Here is a 20,425-nt window from a genome sequence, read left to right on the forward strand (position 1 = left end):
TCGCCGCGAACAGCAGTTCTTTTGAATGGTGTGTGTGTACACTCGGCGAGCAAGAAAGCTTGCCAGAAATCTCGTCAGGAAAAAACGTTGTTCCCGACCGTGTGTACAGGGCTTTAAAGCTGAAGTTTAGTAAAAAAAAAATATTCCCCTATAACTACATTTGCTTCACTTATCTGTAATGAAGTTTGAAGAAGGACAGGTCCCTATCAGACCATCTTGAATGCATTTCATTCCGACGATCCAAAGGTAATGGCTCCTGGCATGCCAGAAGTTCATCATCAGGAAGAAGATCAGTCTTCTGCATTGAAGATGGCTACACAAAGTAGCAGCGTGCACAACATGGGACATACTTCATTACAGCTCAGTTATGTGTCTGCAGCTGTAGGAGAAAAATATTTTTTGATTAAACATCAGCTTTTAAGAAGTCTGAGCATGATTTTTCTTGTACAAAGGGTTTTATTGAAAAGTCACATCCAATATTGTGATACAAAACAATTATAGACATAGCCCAGCAGGAAACATAGGTGTAAACAAAAAACAAAAAAAGATATATAGATATATATATAAAAAAGGGCAAAATATATATATATATACATATATATACATATATAAGGATAAAATAAATAAACTAGTAGAAGTAGAACGACCATTACAATGCTCAATTAGAAAAACAAAACAAAAAAAAAAAAAACCCCCCTTGGAAATCCAAGGGTAGTCAGGTGAGGTCAGCAGGACATTGACATCAGATTACAAGACAGGTAAGTAAAAAACCCTGACAGGTTAGATTAGCATGTCAATGATCTCGCAGGACCATGAGTGAAAACATGAAACATCAGACAGTAAGTATCAGACAGTGAAATTAAAATAAAAAAAAATTAAAATAAAAAATATACACATACACATACATATATATATATATACATACATACATACACACATACACATATACACATATATACACATACACACATACGCACACACACACACATATACACACACACACACACATACATACACACATATATATATACATACACGTGTGCATACAAAATTAAATATCAACTGATAATAGCTGAAGAAAAATAAAGAAAAATGTTTCCCTAGAGAGCAGCAGAACAATTTTCCTTTCCCAGCAGGACTAAGCCTGTGGGGCAGAGAAAAATGTAAAGGTATAGAAGATAGACCAAAGAAGAAAGGAGTAAGAGAAACTAGGATGAGAAATAGAAAGGAGGAAAAAGGGGGAGAAAGGAAAAGAAAAGAAAAAAGGGGGGAGGGAAAAAGAGTCCATGGGGTGGGGGGAGCCGAGATGTACTAAAGGGAAAGGAGTGATGGGTCAAATCGCGAAGAGCGGTCATGATCCACCCAAGGTTGCCAGATTCTGAGAAATTTATCATGAGTATCTGATAAGACGGCCGTCAGCTTCTCATTTATCATGATGTCGTTCACACAGTTTTTAACAGCCTCGAAACTGAGGGCTGGGGATTTCCAAGCCCTAGCTATGGTCAATTTAGTTGCAGTAAAAATATGCGATGCCAACTGGCGTTCCGGGCGCAGGAGTTCCGTAATTGGTTTCCAAAGAAGTGCCACAAATGGATCCCTCTTGAGAGTGGTGTTAAAAAGATTGCGAAGGAGCGTATATACTCTGACCCACAGTCTGCACACCCTGGGACAGGTCCACCAGATATGTGCCATTGTGCCCTCCTGAGAACAGCCGCGGAAACATAAGGGAGAATAGGACGGGATAAAAGTTGCCAATCTAGCTGGGGTATAATACCACCTGTAGAACACTTTATAAGCATTCTCCTGAAAGAGAACATTTCTAGAACATTTGGATAGAGCAACAGTCATACTCCGCCAATCCTCCGGGTCAAGCTGCTTCCCCAATTCCGCCTCCCACTGTAAATGATAAGGTCTCAGCGGAGGTCTTTTAGAGGAAATTATGGCTGCGTAAATTAAGGAAATTAGACCCGAGGATTGGGGTCGCGATCTACATAGGCTTTCAAAGGGAGTCAACGTATAAGGGGTAGGTTGAGACTTTATAAGTTGCAAAAGGAAGTGTCGGAGTTGCATGTAGCTATAATGCTCCCGAAGGGGGATATCATGAGAAGAACGCAGGGTTGCGAAAGAGACGATCCTAGTAGGGGTAAAAAGAGAATGAACGTCCACGAAACCATTCTGGGTCCACCATGAGAACTGCAAGGGGTTGTCGCATCCTGGTGGAAATAGTGGGCAATGAAGGAGACGCAATAGGGGAAGATGGGGGGAGATCAGGCCCGCCGAATATTTAATCGTATCCCACAGCCGGAGCGAGTGAGCCAGACAGGGGCCTATAGTGCTAGGGCGGTGCGCTCGAGGGAGCCATGGGAGAGAAGCCAAAGGTATCGGGTGAGAGTCCACTAAGTCGATAGTGGCCCACAATGGCATTTGTTGCTGCTCGTGAAGATGAGAAAGGGGGGCTATGCCTGCGGCCAAATAATAAGCCTGCAGGTTGGGAACCGACAGCCCACCATTGATTTTGTGGGCATAAAGAATCTGTTTCTTGATCCTGGGCCTCTTAGAACCCCAAACAAACTGCAGTAGCTTACGTTGATGTATACGTAAAACGTAAGAAGGAACCTGGACCGGCAAGACTCTAAAAAAATAAAGCAACTTTGGAAGGTAAGTCATGCGGACCGTCGCGATTCTGCCAAACCAGGAAAGCGGGAGAGTAGACCAGGAGGAAAGCATAGCGGACAATTTCCCAAAAAGCGAAGGGAAATTGGCTTGGTATAGACCCGAGTAATTCGGGGTGAGCTTGATCCCTAAATAAGGCAACGAGGTCTGCCATTGATAAGAAAATGCAGCCTGAAGGGATTCAAGCTCCGAGGGCGGAAGATTGATTGACATGGCCTTGGACTTAGAGGGATTAACAGATAAGCCGGAAAACTTAGCAAAATCATTTAAGAGAGAATGTAGATTCGGGAGGGTAAGTCTGGGCTTAGTAACAGTCAACAGAATATCGTCCGCAAACAAGGACAACTTATGCGAAGTACCGGCTATGTCTACGCCAGATATGTCCGGGTGGGATCGGATAGCTTCCGCCAAGGGTTCCAATGCTAAAATAAACAAAAGTGGGGAAAGCGGACAGCCCTGACGGGTACCCCTTTCGATAGGGAAGGTGGACGATTCAAAACCATAATATTTTATCTTGGCCCGAGGGGAATCGTAAATGGCAGAGATCCAACTCAAAAAGGAGGGGCCAAAGCCATAGTGGAGAAGGACCTGTGTCAAATAAGGCCATGACAATGTGTCAAAGGCCTTGTTAACATCTAATGACAAAAACATTGTTTCCAAGGATCTACTATGAGCTATATGTTGAACTTGAAGAAGGCGTCTGATAGCGTCACCCGCCTGCCGACGTGGGACAAAACCCACCTGGTCCTTCTTAATCAAGCGCGGAAGAAAGGAATTCAAGCGATTGGCCAGAATCTTCGTCAAAATCTTCATGTCTATGTTGATTAAGGAAATTGGTCGAAAATTGGCCCAGGAAGAATGGTCCCTATCAGGTTTAGGGATCATCACGATGTTGGCGGTCAACAGGCTCGGTGTCAAGGGGTGACCCGCCTTCACAGAATTATACATATCCGTGAGATACGGGGCAAGGACGTCTGCCAATTTCCGATAGTATAATGCCGTGAAGCCATCCGGGCCCGGCCTTTTCCCCACCTTTAGCTCCTTAATGCACTGGAGGACTTCCGAGACCTGAATGTCCCGGTCCATTAGGGACGTGTGAGATTCTGAAAGGGAGGGCATGGACAAGCTTGACAAGAAAGAATCGAGGCCTTGAGTTGATACTTGGTCAGGGGCTGAATAAAGTATAGTAAGGCGATGACGGAATTCGTCCAGAACCCGCTGGGGGTTACCTGTGAGAACGTTGTGGCGAGTGCGTAGAGCAATGGGAGCAAATTTTGGGGTAAAGGTACGCAATTTAGTAGCCAACATCGAAGTAGGTTTATTAGCCTTGGCGTACCACTTCTGGCGGGTCCAGCGTAAGGTTCGTTCTGCTTCATCAGTCAAACAGAGGTCCAAGTCCGTGCGGGCTTTGTCTAATAGCCTACGATTGGTAGGTGTAGGAGACTGCTTGAAGGCCGATGACAAAGCCTCCAGACGCTGCTCCAACGCACGGCGGGCCTGGACCCTCTCCCTCTTGCGCCTCGACGCCAATCGAATAACATGGCCCCGAAGCACAGCTTTATACGCTTCCCATAGAGTCACCGGGGATGAGACCGTCCCCGAATTTAGGGCAAAGTACTCCACTGAAGCTGTGTGGATGTCACTAAGGATCTCTTTAAAGGACAAGAGAGAATCATTCATCACCCAGGGGGATTGTTGCGGTTTACTGAGCAGCGAATGACACACTGTTAATACAGGATCATGGTCCGACCACGGAACAGCTAGGATAGAGACCGAGTCAATCAGGGGAAGATGCTTACGCAAAACAAACATGTGGTCAATCCTAGAGTGAGATTGATGGGGGTGGGAATAATGGGTATAATCTCTGCCGCGAGGGTGGAGCTCGCGCCAGACGTCCACCAGGTCCAGATCTCGCAAAGAATGTTGGAATTTCCTTGCGGCCGGAGAAGGAGATTTATGGTCCAATGGATAATTGTCAAGCAAAGGATTCAAGGACACATTCGAGTCACCCGCCAGTAGAAGGGTGCCTTTCTGATGAGACTTTAACAGGGAGCAAACGTGGGTCAGGAAGGGCCCCGGGTTAGAAGTCTGAGCATGATTTTTGTTACATTGGCCCAGCATGCATATAAGCATACTTGAGTGGTTCTGGGGGAAGCAGTAAATCATAGTAGTGGTGGGCACTACTACAGTATTCACTGCTATCATACGAGTACTGTGCTGAGTGGCTGTCCTTCTGCATAATAACCACTGGGAGTTATGCCGCGTACACACGATCATTTTTCAGCATGAAAAAAAAAAAGACGTTTTTCGGCATGTAGAAAAAACTAAGTTTTTCCAACTTCATCATTAAAACGACGTTGCCCACACACCATCTTTTAAAAAAAAAATGCTCTAGCAAAGCGCGGTGACGTACAACACGTACAATGGCACTATAAAGGGGAAGTTCCATGCGGATGACACCACCCTTGGGGCTGCTTTAGCTGATTCCGTGTTAGTAAAAGACGATTTGCGCTTTTCTGTCTGTTACAGCGTGATGAATGTGCTTACTCCATTACGAATGGTAGTTTTACCAGAACGAGCGCTCCCGTCTCATAACTTGCTTATGAGCATGCGCGGGTTTTTAACGTCGTTTTAGCCCACACAAGATCATTTCTTTTACAACCCGAAAAACGACATAGTTTAAAACGTCGTTAAAAAAAGCAGCATGTTCGAATTTTTTTTTGGTCGTTTTTCAGAACCCGAAAAATTATGTGAAGCCCACACACGATAATTTTAACCACTTGCCTACTGTGCACATACACCCCCTTCCTGCCCAGACGAGATTTTAGCTTCCGGCACTGCGTTGCTTTAACTGACAATTGCGCGGTCATGCGACGTGGCTTCCAAACAAAATTTACGTCGTTTTTTCCCCCACAAATAGAGCTTTCTTTTGGTGGTATTTGATCGCCTGTGCGGTTTTTATTTTTTGGGCTATAAACAAAAAAAGAGTGTAAATTTTAAAAAAAAACACAATATTTTTTACTTTTTGCTATAATAAATATGCCATTTTTTTAAAAAATATATATTTTTTTCTCAGTTTAGGCCGATACGTATTCTTCTACATATTTTTGGTAAAAAAAAAAATCGCAATAACCTGGTTTGCGCAAAAGTTATATTGCCTACAAAATAGGGGACATAATGATTTTTATTTATTTTTTACTAGGAATGGTGGCGATCTGCGTTTTTTTTCGGGACTGCGACGGATGTTAAGTGGTTAAAATGTATTTTTTTAAAAAAACAACGTTTTTTTCATGCCGAAAAATGATCGCGTGTACGCGGCATTACTCACAGAAAATCTTGTATTATTTTCAGTGAATAAAAGGTATTTTCTTATTGGATGAGGTGAAAAATGTTAGGTCGGTGCTCCACCTCTCCACATAGTTCAATCAGAGATCGCCTTGTATTTATTAAATAAAGTACAAGGCATTCTGTGAATAGTGGCAGTGTTGTGCGAGAAACCCCATATTCACTATGAAGAAGGGAAGCCACTCGATATAGGACCCAGAAGATAGCGGCAATCACTGTAGTAGCGTTAACACTACAGTGATTGCCGTCTTTCAAGGTGATCACTCAGGTATGAGATATGCATTCTTATATTGGTTCAAAGCTGGACCGATGCACTGTAACTATGCAATAAACATCATACCTAGACTTCAGATTTAATCTATTTTAAACCTCAAAGTGTCTCTGATATTGCTGGCCTTTGTACAAAATGCACTGTACAGTACTAAAAGCTCTCTTCTGTTGTGTTACATATTTTCTCAGCCCCTCAGCTGTCATCTCTTTATTAGCACTGTATATGAATCCTCAGTTGAGACCTGACAATCACAGGAAGAGTAATGTGCAGTAATAACAGATTCCCTCTGCTGTTTGTCGGCAGCCTGATCATTGTTACAGAACCCTGAAGGCAGTAAGCAAGGAGGAACTGGATGAAAGGAGAGGCCTGAAATGTTCTCATCTGGTAACCAAACTGCATTGAAGCCACAATTTCAACTCTAGTCAGAATTTCAGTAACTTTATACAAGTGCTGAAAAAATCATTTATGTTTCACCACAGTTGTTGAGGAATTTCGGACTTGGCTTCAGTCAGGTTTCAGGACTGGTGGCCATGATCTTGTCCCCCCCCCCCCCCGAGCTTATAGAGAGTTAATAAACAAGAATGTGTGGATGTGTCTGAGGTATAGATTGTTATGTGAGAACAAGAGAGAGAGACCCTGGGTTATCTTGCTCTATGTGAGCTTGTTATGGCTAAATAATGAGACTTTTCTTGATGTCTAGAGGGTTACATAAGAGGGTTTGGCAGGTATTAATGAGTGGTATGTCATACGTTAATCAGATTCTTTGAATAAATTATCAACATGGTATAAATATATCCTTGAATTGTAAACAATCAAGCACTTTCCTCTTTGCTGTTAAAGTGCTGCCATAAACTTTGGATTTTATATTCACCACATAAGACAGAGGTCTGGGTTCCCAAACAATACTGTCTAATAACTAAACACATGAATGATAAGATTAGTGCATATTACTGTTTTTGGACTGTGTTATGAAATCAAATTTCAAGTGTACAGTGCCTTGAAAAAGTATTCATACCCCTCAAAATTTTACGCATTTTGTCATGTTACAACCAGAAATGTATTTTATTGGGATTTTATGTGATAGACCAACACATAGTGGCACATAATTGTGAAGTGGAAGGAAAATGATAAACGGTTTTCAATTATTTTTACAAATAAATATCTGAACATCTCATGGAGCACTGTTTAATCCATCATACGAAATGGAAAGAGTATGGCACAACTGCAAACCTACCGAGACATGGCTGGGCAAGGAGAGCATTAATCAGAGAAGCAGCCAAGAGGCCCATGGTAACTCTGGAAGAGCTGCAGAGATCCACAGCTCAGGTGGGAGAATCTGTTCACAGGATAACTATTAGTCGTACACTCCACAAATCTGCCCTTTATGGAAAAGTGACAAGAAGAAAGCCGTTGTTGAAAGAAAGCTATAAGAATTCCTGTTTGCAAGAAACCATGTGGGGGACACAGCAAACATGTGGAAGAAGGTGTTCTGGTCAGATGAGACCAAAAGTGAACTTTTTGGCCTAAAAGCAAACCCTATGTGTGGTTGAAAACTAACACTGCACATCACCCTGGACACACCATCCCCACCGTGAAACATGGTGGTGGCAGCATCATGATTGTTCCCATCAGAGTGTCCCCATCAGAGTGCCTCCATCAGAGAGCAGGTGTTCCCCATCAGATTGTCTCCATCGGAGTGCCCTCATAGATCAGGTGTCACCATTGGAGTCCTCCCATAGATCAGATGTCCCCATTGTGGTACCCTCATAGATCAGGTGTCCCAATCAGAGTGCAGGTGTCCACATCAGAGTGCCCCCATAGATCAGGGGTCCCCATTGGAGTTTCCCCACAGAGCAGGTGTCCCCATCAGAGTGCCTCCATAAAGCAGGTGTCCAAGCAACAAATGACTGTAATGCAGAGAAGGCTAATAGTATACACTGCCAGGAGAGGACCATGGCTCAACACGCTGAAACAGGAATAAAATGCAGCCAGCAGACTCCGATCTGGGGAAGGCATGGACCTTTCGGACTAGAGATACTCAAATTCTCATACATTGTGCTGAGTGATGAAAGGAGAGGACCCGACTCCCCCACTTGTGCAAGCGGATGGGGATTTTCCCCCCCCCCCCCCCTCTATCCCATCTTGGCGAGGTAAGACAGCTGCCTAAGCAGTCTAATAGTAGCACCGGCCCTGCTCCCTTTCATGTTAAAGCTGATTTTAGTAGCTCTACTGTATGAGTGCCTCTTGGGCTTTCAGCACCAGGCATACAGTATGTTTCCAAGATTTACAAGGCTGCCTCCTGGTGTTCTGTTTAAAGGTTTGTCAGGTAGATGTTTAGGCCTCATCTGATGCCAGTTTTCAGGTTTACAATAAACTGGATCACAACCAGAAAATAGAGACAAAAAACAAAATAGGAAACAATTGAATGAAAAACACTGTAGATTACAGGACCATTAAGTAGTGGATGTATACAGACTGTGTTTGGAGAATAAGGTTATCATTTAGTATCACTTTAAGTTTAAGGTACTGTAAATTATGGTAACCTTAATATAAAGTTTGATACATATGAGAGTTCCAGATGAAAATAAAATTCTGTTATCATCGGTTCTAAGATTATGTAAAAGATGGATATTAAAAGGGGTTAATTGTTACGCTAAAAAACATTTGAGAAAATTGTATAATGAAGAGGTATGGAAGCAAAACAATGGATCCGTCTGAATAACGCATCATCTGTATAAAAGCCTGCTTTAGTTTTGAGTTTCTAAAATTATATAGGCTGGGATGCCTTTGTTTAATCCAAAAACCTGAATTAGCAGTTCAGTTGCCAGTGCAAAAAGTACCAATGACAAGGTACTATTCTGCCTCGTATTGTTACCTATGCTTAGGCAAGGCTACACTTCCTGATTCCCTTACTAAAGATGGCTGCGGCAGCACCCGAAAGCCGAGCGATAGCTTGGCTTCGGGTGTCAACATTGCGGGCGCCCTGGACAGGTAAGTGTCCTTATTTTAAAAGTATTTGTAGCTGCTGACTTAACTACTTAAGGACCGCCTCCTGCACATATACGTCGGCAGAATGGCACGGCTGGGCACAAGCACGTACAGGTACGTCCTCTTTAAGTGCCCAGCCGTGGGTTGTGGGAAGCTCCGTGACCGCGGGACCCGCGGACCCGATCGCCGCTGGAGTCCCGCGATCGGTCCCCAGAGCTGAAGAACGGGGAGAGCTGTGTGTAAACACAGCTTCCCCGTTCTTCACTGTGGCGCCATCATTGATCGTGTGTTCCCTTTTATAGGGAAACACAATCAATGACGTCACACCTATAGCCTCACCCCCCTACAGTTATAAACACAAATGAGGTCACACTTAACCCCTTCAGTGCCCCCTTGTGGTTAACTCCCAAACTGCAATTGTCCTTTTCACAGTAAACAATGCATTTTTAATGCATTTTTTGCTGTGAAAATGACAATGGTCCCAAAAATGTGTCAAAATTGTCCGAAGTGTCCACCATAATGTCGCAGTCACGAAAAAAATCGCTGATCGCCGCCATTAGTAGTAAACAAATAAATAATAAAAATGCAATAAAACTATTTTGTAAACGCTATAAATTTTGCGCAAACCAATTGATAAACACTTATTGCGATTTTTTTTTACCAAAAATAGGTAGAAGAATACGTATCGGCCTAAACTGAGATTTTTTTATTTATTTTTTGAATATTTTTGGGGGATATTTATTATAGCAAAAAGTTCAAAATATTGAATTTTTTCAAAATTGTCGCTCTATTTTTGTTTATAGCGCAAACAATAAAAACCACAGAGGTGATCAAATACCACCAAAAGAAAGCTCTATTTGTGGGGAGAAAAGCACGCCAATTTTGTTTGGGAGCCACGCCGCACGACCGCGCAATTGTCAGTTAAAGCGACGCAGTGCCGAATCGCAAAAACTGGCCAGGTCCTTTAGCTGCCTAAAGGTCCGGGTCTTAAGTGGTTAAAAAAACAAAAACGGCGTAACTTTGCTTTAATGAATTCTTTGGAAATAGAATTAATTAAATTCACTGCCAGTTCTAAGGTCAGAGATGGGAGGTTACAGTTTACAAGAACCTGCCAATATTCATTGACAGATGCACTGCAGGATTAATTGTTTCGGGAAGATGAGTAATACGACATATTTACAATGTCTTTAGGGTTAGAGCAAAGTTGACCTTGTTTATCTTTAAGAATGTGAATAAGAATGCCTGTTGTAAGGTAAAAGCAGTTTTTAATACAGATTACCTTTTCAGCATCTGTCAATTGGGGGTTTAGAATTTTCTATTGGTCCTCATAAATCTTTGCTTTGTAAGAATCAGTGTGTTGCATTAAGTAAATCCAAGCCAACTTGTCCAAGAAATGTGTGGTAGGAGATTCTTGAGCTTATAGTCCTTTTTTCTTACTAGAGTAAGACTCCATTCACACCTCAGCGTAGGTGATCTGCCGCGTATTGCGGCGACATCAAATAGGCGTTTTGTCCCGCAATTTGCGCCGACAAAACGCGATGTGTTTTTTGCTGGAGGGGTGATTTTTTACATGGTCGGCTATGCCCGAACGCCGAAGCCGCCCGAAAAAAAGGGTCCGGGACTTCTTTTGAGCTTCAGGCGCTTTAAGCTTCTAATTACATTTAAAATGTATTTTTTTGGGGTTCAAATATTGGTATCTTAAAGGTGTACGATAGGTGTATACCCAACATATTATAGGATCCTACCAGGAGACATCTCAATTACCTGTATCTTGGTTTTTCCAATATCTTCAATTAGGACACACCGTAGCATCTCAAGCTAAGAAAACATATCACACTCTACAAGCTATGCTGCTAACAACCTCTTTGGAGGGCAGTGGTGACTGGTGCTCCATTTTTTTTGGGGGGGGGGGGGGGAACAAAACCTTGTGTAGCGCCTGGTTACTTTAAAGTACCGGTGCTATTTAAATTTAGAGGGAGATCAGAGTGTAGTTAAACTCTGATCTGATTAAAATGGTTAAATTGGGTCTCTGTCTCAGCTTGCCTGTGCTGTGGGCTCATTCTGTTGTGCTGGGGTGTTCTTCCCACCCCAGTGCAGTAGATGGCAGCAGTGGAGTCAAGGTTTGGGTGCTCTCCCCCAGCAGCCAATCAGGAGGGTTGAGCCTCGCTGTGCATGCTGGGGGAGGATTTTTATGGGGCAGACGCCATTGATTCTGGGTCTTCTTCGTCCAGTGTGGCACCCATCTTTAGGGTGACCACATCACGGCGCCCCGGGGTTATGGCCTAACGCAGTGTTCCTGGTTCCAGGACCATGTTGGTCCGGAACATTTGAGCAGTGACGGCGACCTAGTGATCGACTGGGTTCCCACCTCTAAGGATCCCAAGCGGTATAGCTGTTCAGTGGGGAGTCTGTCTGAGGAGCGCCAATGAGAGGCTGGCGGTCCAAAAGGATTTCGACAAACCAACGGGGATCAAGGTAGCCAGACACCGAAGGATAGATCACCTGTCAGTTGGTACCTGGGCGATGTTAAGAAGGAGATCCAGGTGTAATTCACCTAAGGAGGATTGCCTCCTTAACTGCAATCAGAGAGGGCCTGTGGCAGAGGTGTCTCCCTGACATTCATTTTAAGAAGAGTCTGTGGCAGAGACTTTTCCTCAAAGGTTCGAGCGATACTCTGGCTGCCAGGTCAGTGAGAGAGGCCTGTCCAGGTACGCTATTCCCACTCAAGCAGGAGTGGCACAGAGAAGTGTTACACTTGGGAGATGGACTGTTTCCCTATTGCTATGCCTGAATTTGCTATTCTCCTTTCTTTTTTCAACTCTACTTTCCTCACCACAAGTTTTATTTGTTTTTACCTGGCTGGGCAATCAAGAGCACAGAAAAGACACCTGTTGCAGACATTCCTTTACTATTGCTATATGCACCATTCACCCCTAGGAATTTGTAAGGGCAACAAGGTAAATTTGCCACCCAAAACAAACCAGCAGCTCCTCTGGGGGTAGTGCTACACTTGCAATGCTTCTTGCAGTGTACTATAATGCACAGTAACGCACTGTCTTGTGTTTGGGTGCTGTATGTTGCCAAAAATTTGCATATCTGTTTTCCAGGATCATTCAGTTCATTGCCGGCCTATTCGTTTATATGGGGAGTTTTAACGCAAAGGTTGTAAACCCTTATATATACCCAGTGACTAACTTCAGGTAATACACAGAGATTAAACAAATCCTCCTACGTAAGTTGTACCTGTATATCTACTCCAATTTTTCTGTAAATTCTTCAAAAATCACATACATCAAAGGATTTTTATCTCAGCTCCAGCAGCGGGGGCAGGGATCTGACGTCACACATACACTGTAGAGCAAAGAGCAGTGTTTCTCAAACTTTGTTCAGTCAAGGTACCCTTTAAAATTATGCACACTCTGGGGTCACTCCATTCTAAAATGTAAGAACTAAACTAAACTAGTTTACATTCAGCTCTTAGTGGGGAACCCCATTGACAGCTGATGAGCCATCCGTTGTTAGGGACGGCTGGCTTGCCAGCCCCCTCTATAACAACCAGCTACACACTGGTTGTTATAGCAGAGTTCCACCCTAAAGTGGAACTTCTGCTCATCTGATTCCCCCCCCCCCTCCGGTGCCACAATTGGCACCTTTTGGGTGGGAGGGGGGACAGGATACCTGTCTTTGACAGGTATCCTTTCCCACTTCCAGGAGTCCATGCCGCGACCCGTGACGTCATCGTGGGGTTCCCTCCTCCCCCCGACCGCCGGGCCAACAGGAGAGAGGAGCGGGGCCTCGTGCATGCGCAGTAGAGTTTCCAGCGTGAAGCCAAAAGGCTACACTGCCGGGTTCCCTTACCTGCAGTGGCGGTTGCAGCACCCGACAGCTGATGAAAACGTCAGACATCGAGGGAGTCCAGGACAGGTAAGTGTCCTAATCTTAAAAGTCAGCAGCTGCAGTATGTGTAGCTGCTGGCTTTTAATTTTTTTATTTTTTTGGCCAGAACACCTAGCCAAAAGCTGACGGGCTTTTGGCTAGGTAAAATAAAAATAATGCTGGAAACCAGTGCTTAGCAGCAGTTAACAGTGTTTAGAAGCGTCTATTAGCTTTTTTTTCTGCTGACAAATCACTCTCAAAAACGCCCCAAAAAAAAGTGTTTTTTTTTTGCTTCTAGCCTACAATAGTGTGCATGGATAGTATTAACACTATTAGTAGCTCCTAAGAGCTTAAAAATAAGCTAGCATGCACGGAGCCTATAGGGGCAGAGAAATTATAGCCGAAATGCCTGTAAAAGCAGCTTTTTTTTGAGCTGCAGTGTGCATGAGCCTTAAAGGTGATTTATTCTTCCAAAGCAAATACCCCTTTGCACACTGATGCTGACTAGTATTCCAATGTTTATTTTCTCCCTTAGTTTCTCTCCCTCACTCAGCTAATGTGACTCCAGCGCTGATGGAGTGGGGCAGTGGAGGGCCAAACAAGCATGCTATGCGGGCGCCGAACATCCTCTTTATCAATTAGTTGTTAGGACACCAACGGCTAGAAGGTTGTAATGATGAACAATTAATACTGTGGCTTTGTGTAACTAAAAGGCAGGCTTGATCCACCTATTGGTTTGTATACAAATTTGGGGCCATTTTGCCAAGGCACCCCAGCCTGGTTGAAAAAGACTGGCATACATAGAGCACGGTGTTCCCTGATATCTGACAGCTGATTGGAGGAAAAGGAAAAACTGTCAGAAGTGACTTATGCAGAGAGAGGATTGATCAGAGAGGAACCACACTCTTTGCTTTTGGATTCAGGCTAGTACACATTATAGAAGGATGTGCTTTGTTCATTTTTCATGTCTGATGCCGCGTACACACGACCATTTTTAATGTCATGGAAAAAAACAAGCCTGCCTTGCATACACACGATCGTGATAAAAAAAATGCTGGAGCAAAACGCGGTTGACGTACGACGGCACTATAAAGGGGAAGTTCCATTCGAATAGCGCCACCCTTTGGGCTGATTATGCTAATTTCCGTCTCATAACTTGCTTCTGAGCATGCACGTTTTTTTCCTCGTTGTTAAAGCGGGGGTTCACCCCAAATTTTTTTTTTAACATTGCATTCAGCCCGAGTTGTTAGAATGACAATCGGCTGTTTTTTTTAATCTCCTTACCGTACATACCGTTTTATATATATATGTTCACCGTGGCTTCCAGGTATGGAATCTGCGGGACTGGGCGTTCCTCATTGATTGATGTGCTTCCGACCGGCGCATACAGCGTGTCACGAGTTGCCGAAAGAAGCCGGACTGCGAGTCGGCTCTATACAGCGCCTGCGCACCGACGTTCGGCTTCTTTCGGCAACTCGTGACGCGCTGTGTGCTCCGGTCAGAAGCATGTCAATCAATTAGGAACGCCCAGTCCCACAGATTCCATACCCGGAAGCCGCGGTGAACATATATATATATATAAAACGGTATGTACGGCAAGGAGATTAAAAAAAACAGCCGATTGTCATTCTAACAACTCGGCTGAATGTAATGTTAAAACATTTTTTTGGGGGTGAACCCCTGCTTTAAAGTGTACACACGACCATTTTTCACGACGAGAAAAATGACGACGAGAAATAATAGAGCCGGTTCTAAATTTTTAATGTCCATTTTTCTCGTAGAGAAAAATGCTCTGGAGCTTACACACGATCAATTAAAAAAAAAGCATTTTTCTCGTCATGAAAAATGGTCGTGTGTACGCGGCATGAGGGTTACAAGCACTTTAACGTGTGAATAAGTGTGTGTTAATCCATGTGTACTAAAGCAATGCCCAAGAATGCTGAGGCCTAATTGGGCCCTAAAGGTTCACATTTGTTTACAATTTTTAGCATTTCAGAGCCCAAATCTGGTTGCACTTGTTAAAAACTTCCCAGATGCTTGGCTTAATCAGGGTGGCATTTAAAACTCATATAAGTTTTTTCTAAATCTTCCCTTTGTGATTTTGTAATTGTTTGTATAACGCTTTTAATTGTTTTTTCAGGGGCCTGAGCTCATGAGTAAATATGTTGGTGAATCTGAAAGGGCAGTACGGGAGGTAAGTGTAAGCATTGTTATAATGTTGATTGCAGTGGACATATGCTGTGATTTGCAATCATTTCTGTTATTTCTGTTATCTCTGAGGTTTGGCCCTCATATACATAATTATTGTGTATGCTGAAAGCAATCTATCTACTAACATTGGAGGTAATGATCTGATATTAGATGAGTCTTTTGAGACTCATGGACAGTATCCAACACATCAGTGGGGTGGTGCCATTGGAGTTACCATTATTGTATGTATATTATAAGGACACCTAAAGCGGAGTTCCATTCAAAAGCAGCACCGGAGGGGGGAACAGGTACCTGTTTCTGACAGGTACTGTTCCCCCATCCCTGGGAGACGGGGCCCTCTGCCGCCGGACCAATTAGAAGGCGCAGCACACTTCACGCATGTGCAGTTGGGAACTGGCTGTGAAGCTGAAAGGCTTCACTGCTGGGTTCCCTTATCAGGAATGGCAGCGGCTGCACCCAACAGTCGTTCTGAGGATCGGCTTGGGTGCCGATATTATGGGCTTCCTAGACAGGTAAGTGTCCATATATAAAAATTCAGCCGCTGCAGTATTTGTAGCCGCTGGCTTTACATTTTTCATGGGGGGGGGGGGCTGGACTTCCTCTTTAAGAAACTTTATTTAACCACTTCCCGACCGCCGCATGTATATGTACGTCCACAGAGATGCACGTACAGGCAAATGGGCGTACATGTACGTCCTTGCCTTTCCGCGGGTCGGGGGTCCGATCGGGACCCCCCCTGCTACATGCGGCGGTCGGGTTCCCTCGGGGAGCAATCCGGGACAACGGCGCGGCTATTTGTTTATAGCCGCTCCGTCGCGATCGCTCCCCGGAGCTGAAGAACGGGGAGAGCCGTGTGTAAACACGGCTTCCCCGTGCTTCACTGTGGCGGCGTATCGATCGAGCGATCCCTTATATAAGGGAGACCCGATCGATGACGTCAGTCCTGCAGCCACACTCCCCTACAGTTGTAAACACACACTAGGTGAACCCTAACTCCTACAGCGCCCCCTGTGGTTAACTCCCAAACTGCAACTGTCATTTTCACAATAAACAATGCAATTTAAATGCATTTTTTGCTGTGAAAATGACAATGGTCCCAAAAATGTGTCAAAATTGTCCGAAGTGTCCGCCATAATGTCGCAGTCACGAAAAAAATCGCTGATCGCCGCCATTAGTAGTAAAAAAAAAAAATTAATAAAAATGCAATAAAACTATCCCCTATTTTGTAAACGCTATAAATTTTTTATATATGTTTTTGGGGGATATTTATTACAACAAAAAGTAAAAAATATTGCATTTTTTTCAAAATTGTCGCTTTATTTTTGTTTATAGCGCAAAAAATAAAAACCGCAGAGGTGATCAAATACCACCAAAAGAAAGCTCTATTTGTGGGGAAAAAAGGACGCCAATTGTCTGTTAAAGCGACGCAGTGCCGAATCGCAAAACCTGGCCTGGGTATTTGGCTGCCTAAAGGTCCGGGGCTTAAGTGGATAATGATAACATAATAGGTTCTGTAAAGTAACCAACCAGATGTTATCACTGAGTAAATGAAAATTAAAATTGGTCAGACACACCCCCCTCCACACAGGAACAGAGCAGAGGCTGTCAATCAGCTGTAGCTTCCTCCCCTATCACCTTTGTTCTCTTGGTGTCAGGAAAATTTGTCAGAAGTGATTCATGCTGATAGCAGAGGAACGAGGCAGCAGACACTTGGTGCCCTTAATTGAGTCAAGTACACACTATAGAGGGATATGCTTTGTTCATATTTCATGTCTGAAGTTTACAACCACTTTAAATACCCATCCAAACAAGTTCCAGGTCCCCTGAGCTGCTACACCATCTTGCGCTGGGTGGGAAAGCTATGTACAGACCCTTGCTGGCCCAGCATTCTGTAAAGTGAGTTGGATGTGTATACCGCAAGTGCTGCTTTGCACTAATGAACGACTAAATCTGAGCATTTCAAAATCATGTGTACCACTCAGCTTTCCAAAATATAAAAAAGTTGAAAAATGCCCTTGAATAATAATGAGAAACATCTTGAGCTTCCCTTTACTGTTTTTCTCATTATGACCTTTTAAAATATGTGTTTTTATTATGCCTATTATAAAACATGTCATTTATTGCTCTTTGATATGCAAAACTAAAATACTGCTGGGCTATTGTCATGAAAAAGGATTTAAGAATTAATTTATAGCATGTTTGTTTCTGTTGTTGCTATAATATGAGAACATTTTATTAAGCATATTACTGCAAGACATTGGAACATTTTTTTTAATAGCTTAAAATGATTCATGTTTTTTTTAAAAAAAAAAGCAAAGAATGGAGCTTGTTAGGGCACATTCACGTTAGAGCTAATGTAGTGCATTCAAAAATCGGAGATACAATCATTCTTTTGGAGGCAGTGCATCAAAATGGATTGTAGCTGCAACACCTGTCTGAGGTGCATTGGGTTAATGTGTTTGTATGCCATTGACAAAGCATGGCACTGCAATGTGCACTGTGGTGGTTAAAAGGTTAGCTCACTTTTACCAAAAACCTGCCTATGCAAATAATGGATGTCTGTAGAACAAGCTGTGCTGCTTTGACCAAAATTGAATAATGCCCCTGTTATAGGTGAAGGCCATTTACATACAGTACATCATAAAGCCTGACTTGAATATTCCAAAGTGAGGGCCAGCAATTAAGCCGCTTTCACACATATAATGATGTGTATGAGGCGATTTTCAGCCTAGAAATAGCCTCTGAAAAGCGACTCCCATTCATTGCAGTGTGTCTTTTCACACTGGGGCGGTGCGCTTGCAAGCAGCATCTTTGGGGTGGTTTGGGAGCACTGTAAATGACACTCCCAAAATGCCCTGTTAATTGCAATGAATGGGCAGCACTTCCAAATTGCCTAAAAAGCGTTTTAAAAAAGCACTGCAAAACGGGACTTTTTACCTTTCTATTTTTATGTAAAAAGCACCCCGCTAGCAGCTGAAAAGCACAGCTAAATCAGCGTTAAAACGCGGGAAAAACGAGCGGCGCTTTAGCGCCAATGGCCTGGGTGCTGCCAATTTGAAGGGGGTCTTACTGTTTACTGTCACCATCACCAGAGCAAGCTCTTTCTCTGATTCAAACCTTCTCACATGCTCTTTCTCTCCCCTGATGCAGGAGCTCTGAGCTCAATGTTTGACAGCTCACTCCTGTGATGATGAAGGTGAACATTTAGACCCCTTTCACACTGAGGCAGTTTTCAGGCATTTCAGCGCTAGAAATAGCGCCTCTAAAGCGCCTGAAAACTGCCTCCCTTTCTCTGCAATGGGTGCTTTCACACCCAGGTGGTGTGCTTGCAGGATGTTAGAAAAAGTCCTGCAAGCAGAATCTTTGGGGCGGATTGCAATGAATAGGCAGCACTTCCGAATCGCCTGAATAGTGCTTCGGAAGTGACGCAACACAGGAGTTTTTAACCCCTTCTTTGGGGTTAAAAGCACCTCGCTAGCGGCCAAAAAAGCACAGCTTAAAAAGCGGTGAAGCGCTGCTAAAATGTACAGAGATTTACCGCTAACGGCCGGCACTTTCAGTGGGAAAGCAGCCTAAAAGCTGGGCCTCTCCTAGTAATGTCCTGGCAGCATTTAGTCTTCATGAGGGAAGTAAATGACCTACACCTCTCATAGCAAGGAAATTATTCAGCTTTGGCCAAAGCTGCACACATTATATATATATATATATATATATATATATATATATATATATATATATATATATACATTGTACAGACAGCCCTTATCTGCATAGGCAGTTTTTGGGTAAAAGTGAACTAAAGCTGACCATACACCTATAGATTATCTGCAGATTTTCTATGGTTAGATGGAAAAAGTGCAACAGATTTCTCAGGGTATGCTAAACTGTGTGGGTGGAGGAATCTCCCACTTTTTCCATCTGACCAGATATTCTATAAGTTTATGGCCAGTCTTACCCTTTAACACATACTTTTCCACAACCGTCACAGTAAAAAGATGTAAATGGGCAAATACTGAAGTCCTTGTGGTATGATGAACTGTAAATGATACTGAAACCTATTCTCATTATACCAATTGTCATCTTAAAGCGGATGTGCCATGGGAACAAAATATTAAAAGTCAGCAGCTACAAATACTGCAGCTGCTGACTTTTAATATTAGGACACTTACCTGTCCTGGAGTCCCGCGCCGATCGCAGCAGAGCACGAGCCGATCGCTCGTCACTCTGCTGCTCCCCCGCCATCCACGCTGAGGGAACCAGGAAGTGAAGCGCTGCGGCTTCACTGCCCGGTTCCCTACGGCGCATGCGCGAGTCGCGCTGCGCCCGCCGATTGGCTCACACGCTGTGTGCTGGGAGCCGAGTGTTCCCAGCACACAACGGGCGACAGACGGGATGTGACGGAATGCCCGTCTTTCGCCCGTATCGTGTGGCCGGAAGTGGGTGCAAATACCTGTCTTTAGACAGGTGTCTGCACCCCCCTCCCCCCTGAAAGGTGTCAAAAGTGACACCGGAGGGGGGGAGGGTTCCGATCAGCGGGACTCCACTTTAGGGTGGAGGACCGCTTTAAAGCTGAACGTCTAGATAAACTTTTTAAAGAAAGGATTTGTATTTCTGGCCATCTAGTCCGGTAATATAGACAGCTCAGCAACATAGCACAGCCAGCCCTGATGATCGGACTTTTATGCTGCAGTTAAGTAACACAACTACTGTAGATTTTCCTACCTTTATCCAATCTGTGATTACAGTAAATTAGCAAAAAGAGACTTGTGAGGTAATTTTTTAGCCTTCTCCTGACAGCATGCTCCTTGTTCCAGTCTGAGTGCTGGTGTAGGCTTCGCTTGCAAATTGGACTGAAGTTTGGTTTCATTATTTTGAAGCACTTTTTTCATAACATCTGTTAAATAAAATGGGGCAAGTAGGTATTTAAAAATAGGATAAAAATGCAAAAGTTTTAGTCACATAATTGTTCTTAAGTGGATGAAAAACCCTCACATATACAAAGTGAAGTGAACAGCTTTAGATGATACACATGGATGAAAGATATCCCCCTACATACAGTAC

At 43.6% G+C, this 20,425-nt stretch overlaps 1 protein-coding gene across 1 annotated transcript in view; it reads left to right on the plus strand.

Moving 5' to 3' along the window:
- SPATA5 (spermatogenesis associated 5) overlaps positions 1 to 20,425 on the plus strand; it is a 595,351-nt gene that overhangs the window by 152,981 nt on the left and 421,945 nt on the right. Inside the window, exon 12 of the mRNA XM_040330544.1 lies at positions 15,294 to 15,347. Coding sequence (XP_040186478.1) covers positions 15,294 to 15,347 — 54 coding nt within the window. The remainder of the gene's footprint in view (positions 1 to 15,293; positions 15,348 to 20,425) is intronic.

Source organism: Rana temporaria, chromosome 1 (assembly GCF_905171775.1).
Source record: "Rana temporaria chromosome 1, aRanTem1.1, whole genome shotgun sequence".
In the NCBI taxonomy this organism is placed as follows: Eukaryota; Metazoa; Chordata; class Amphibia; order Anura; family Ranidae; genus Rana; species Rana temporaria.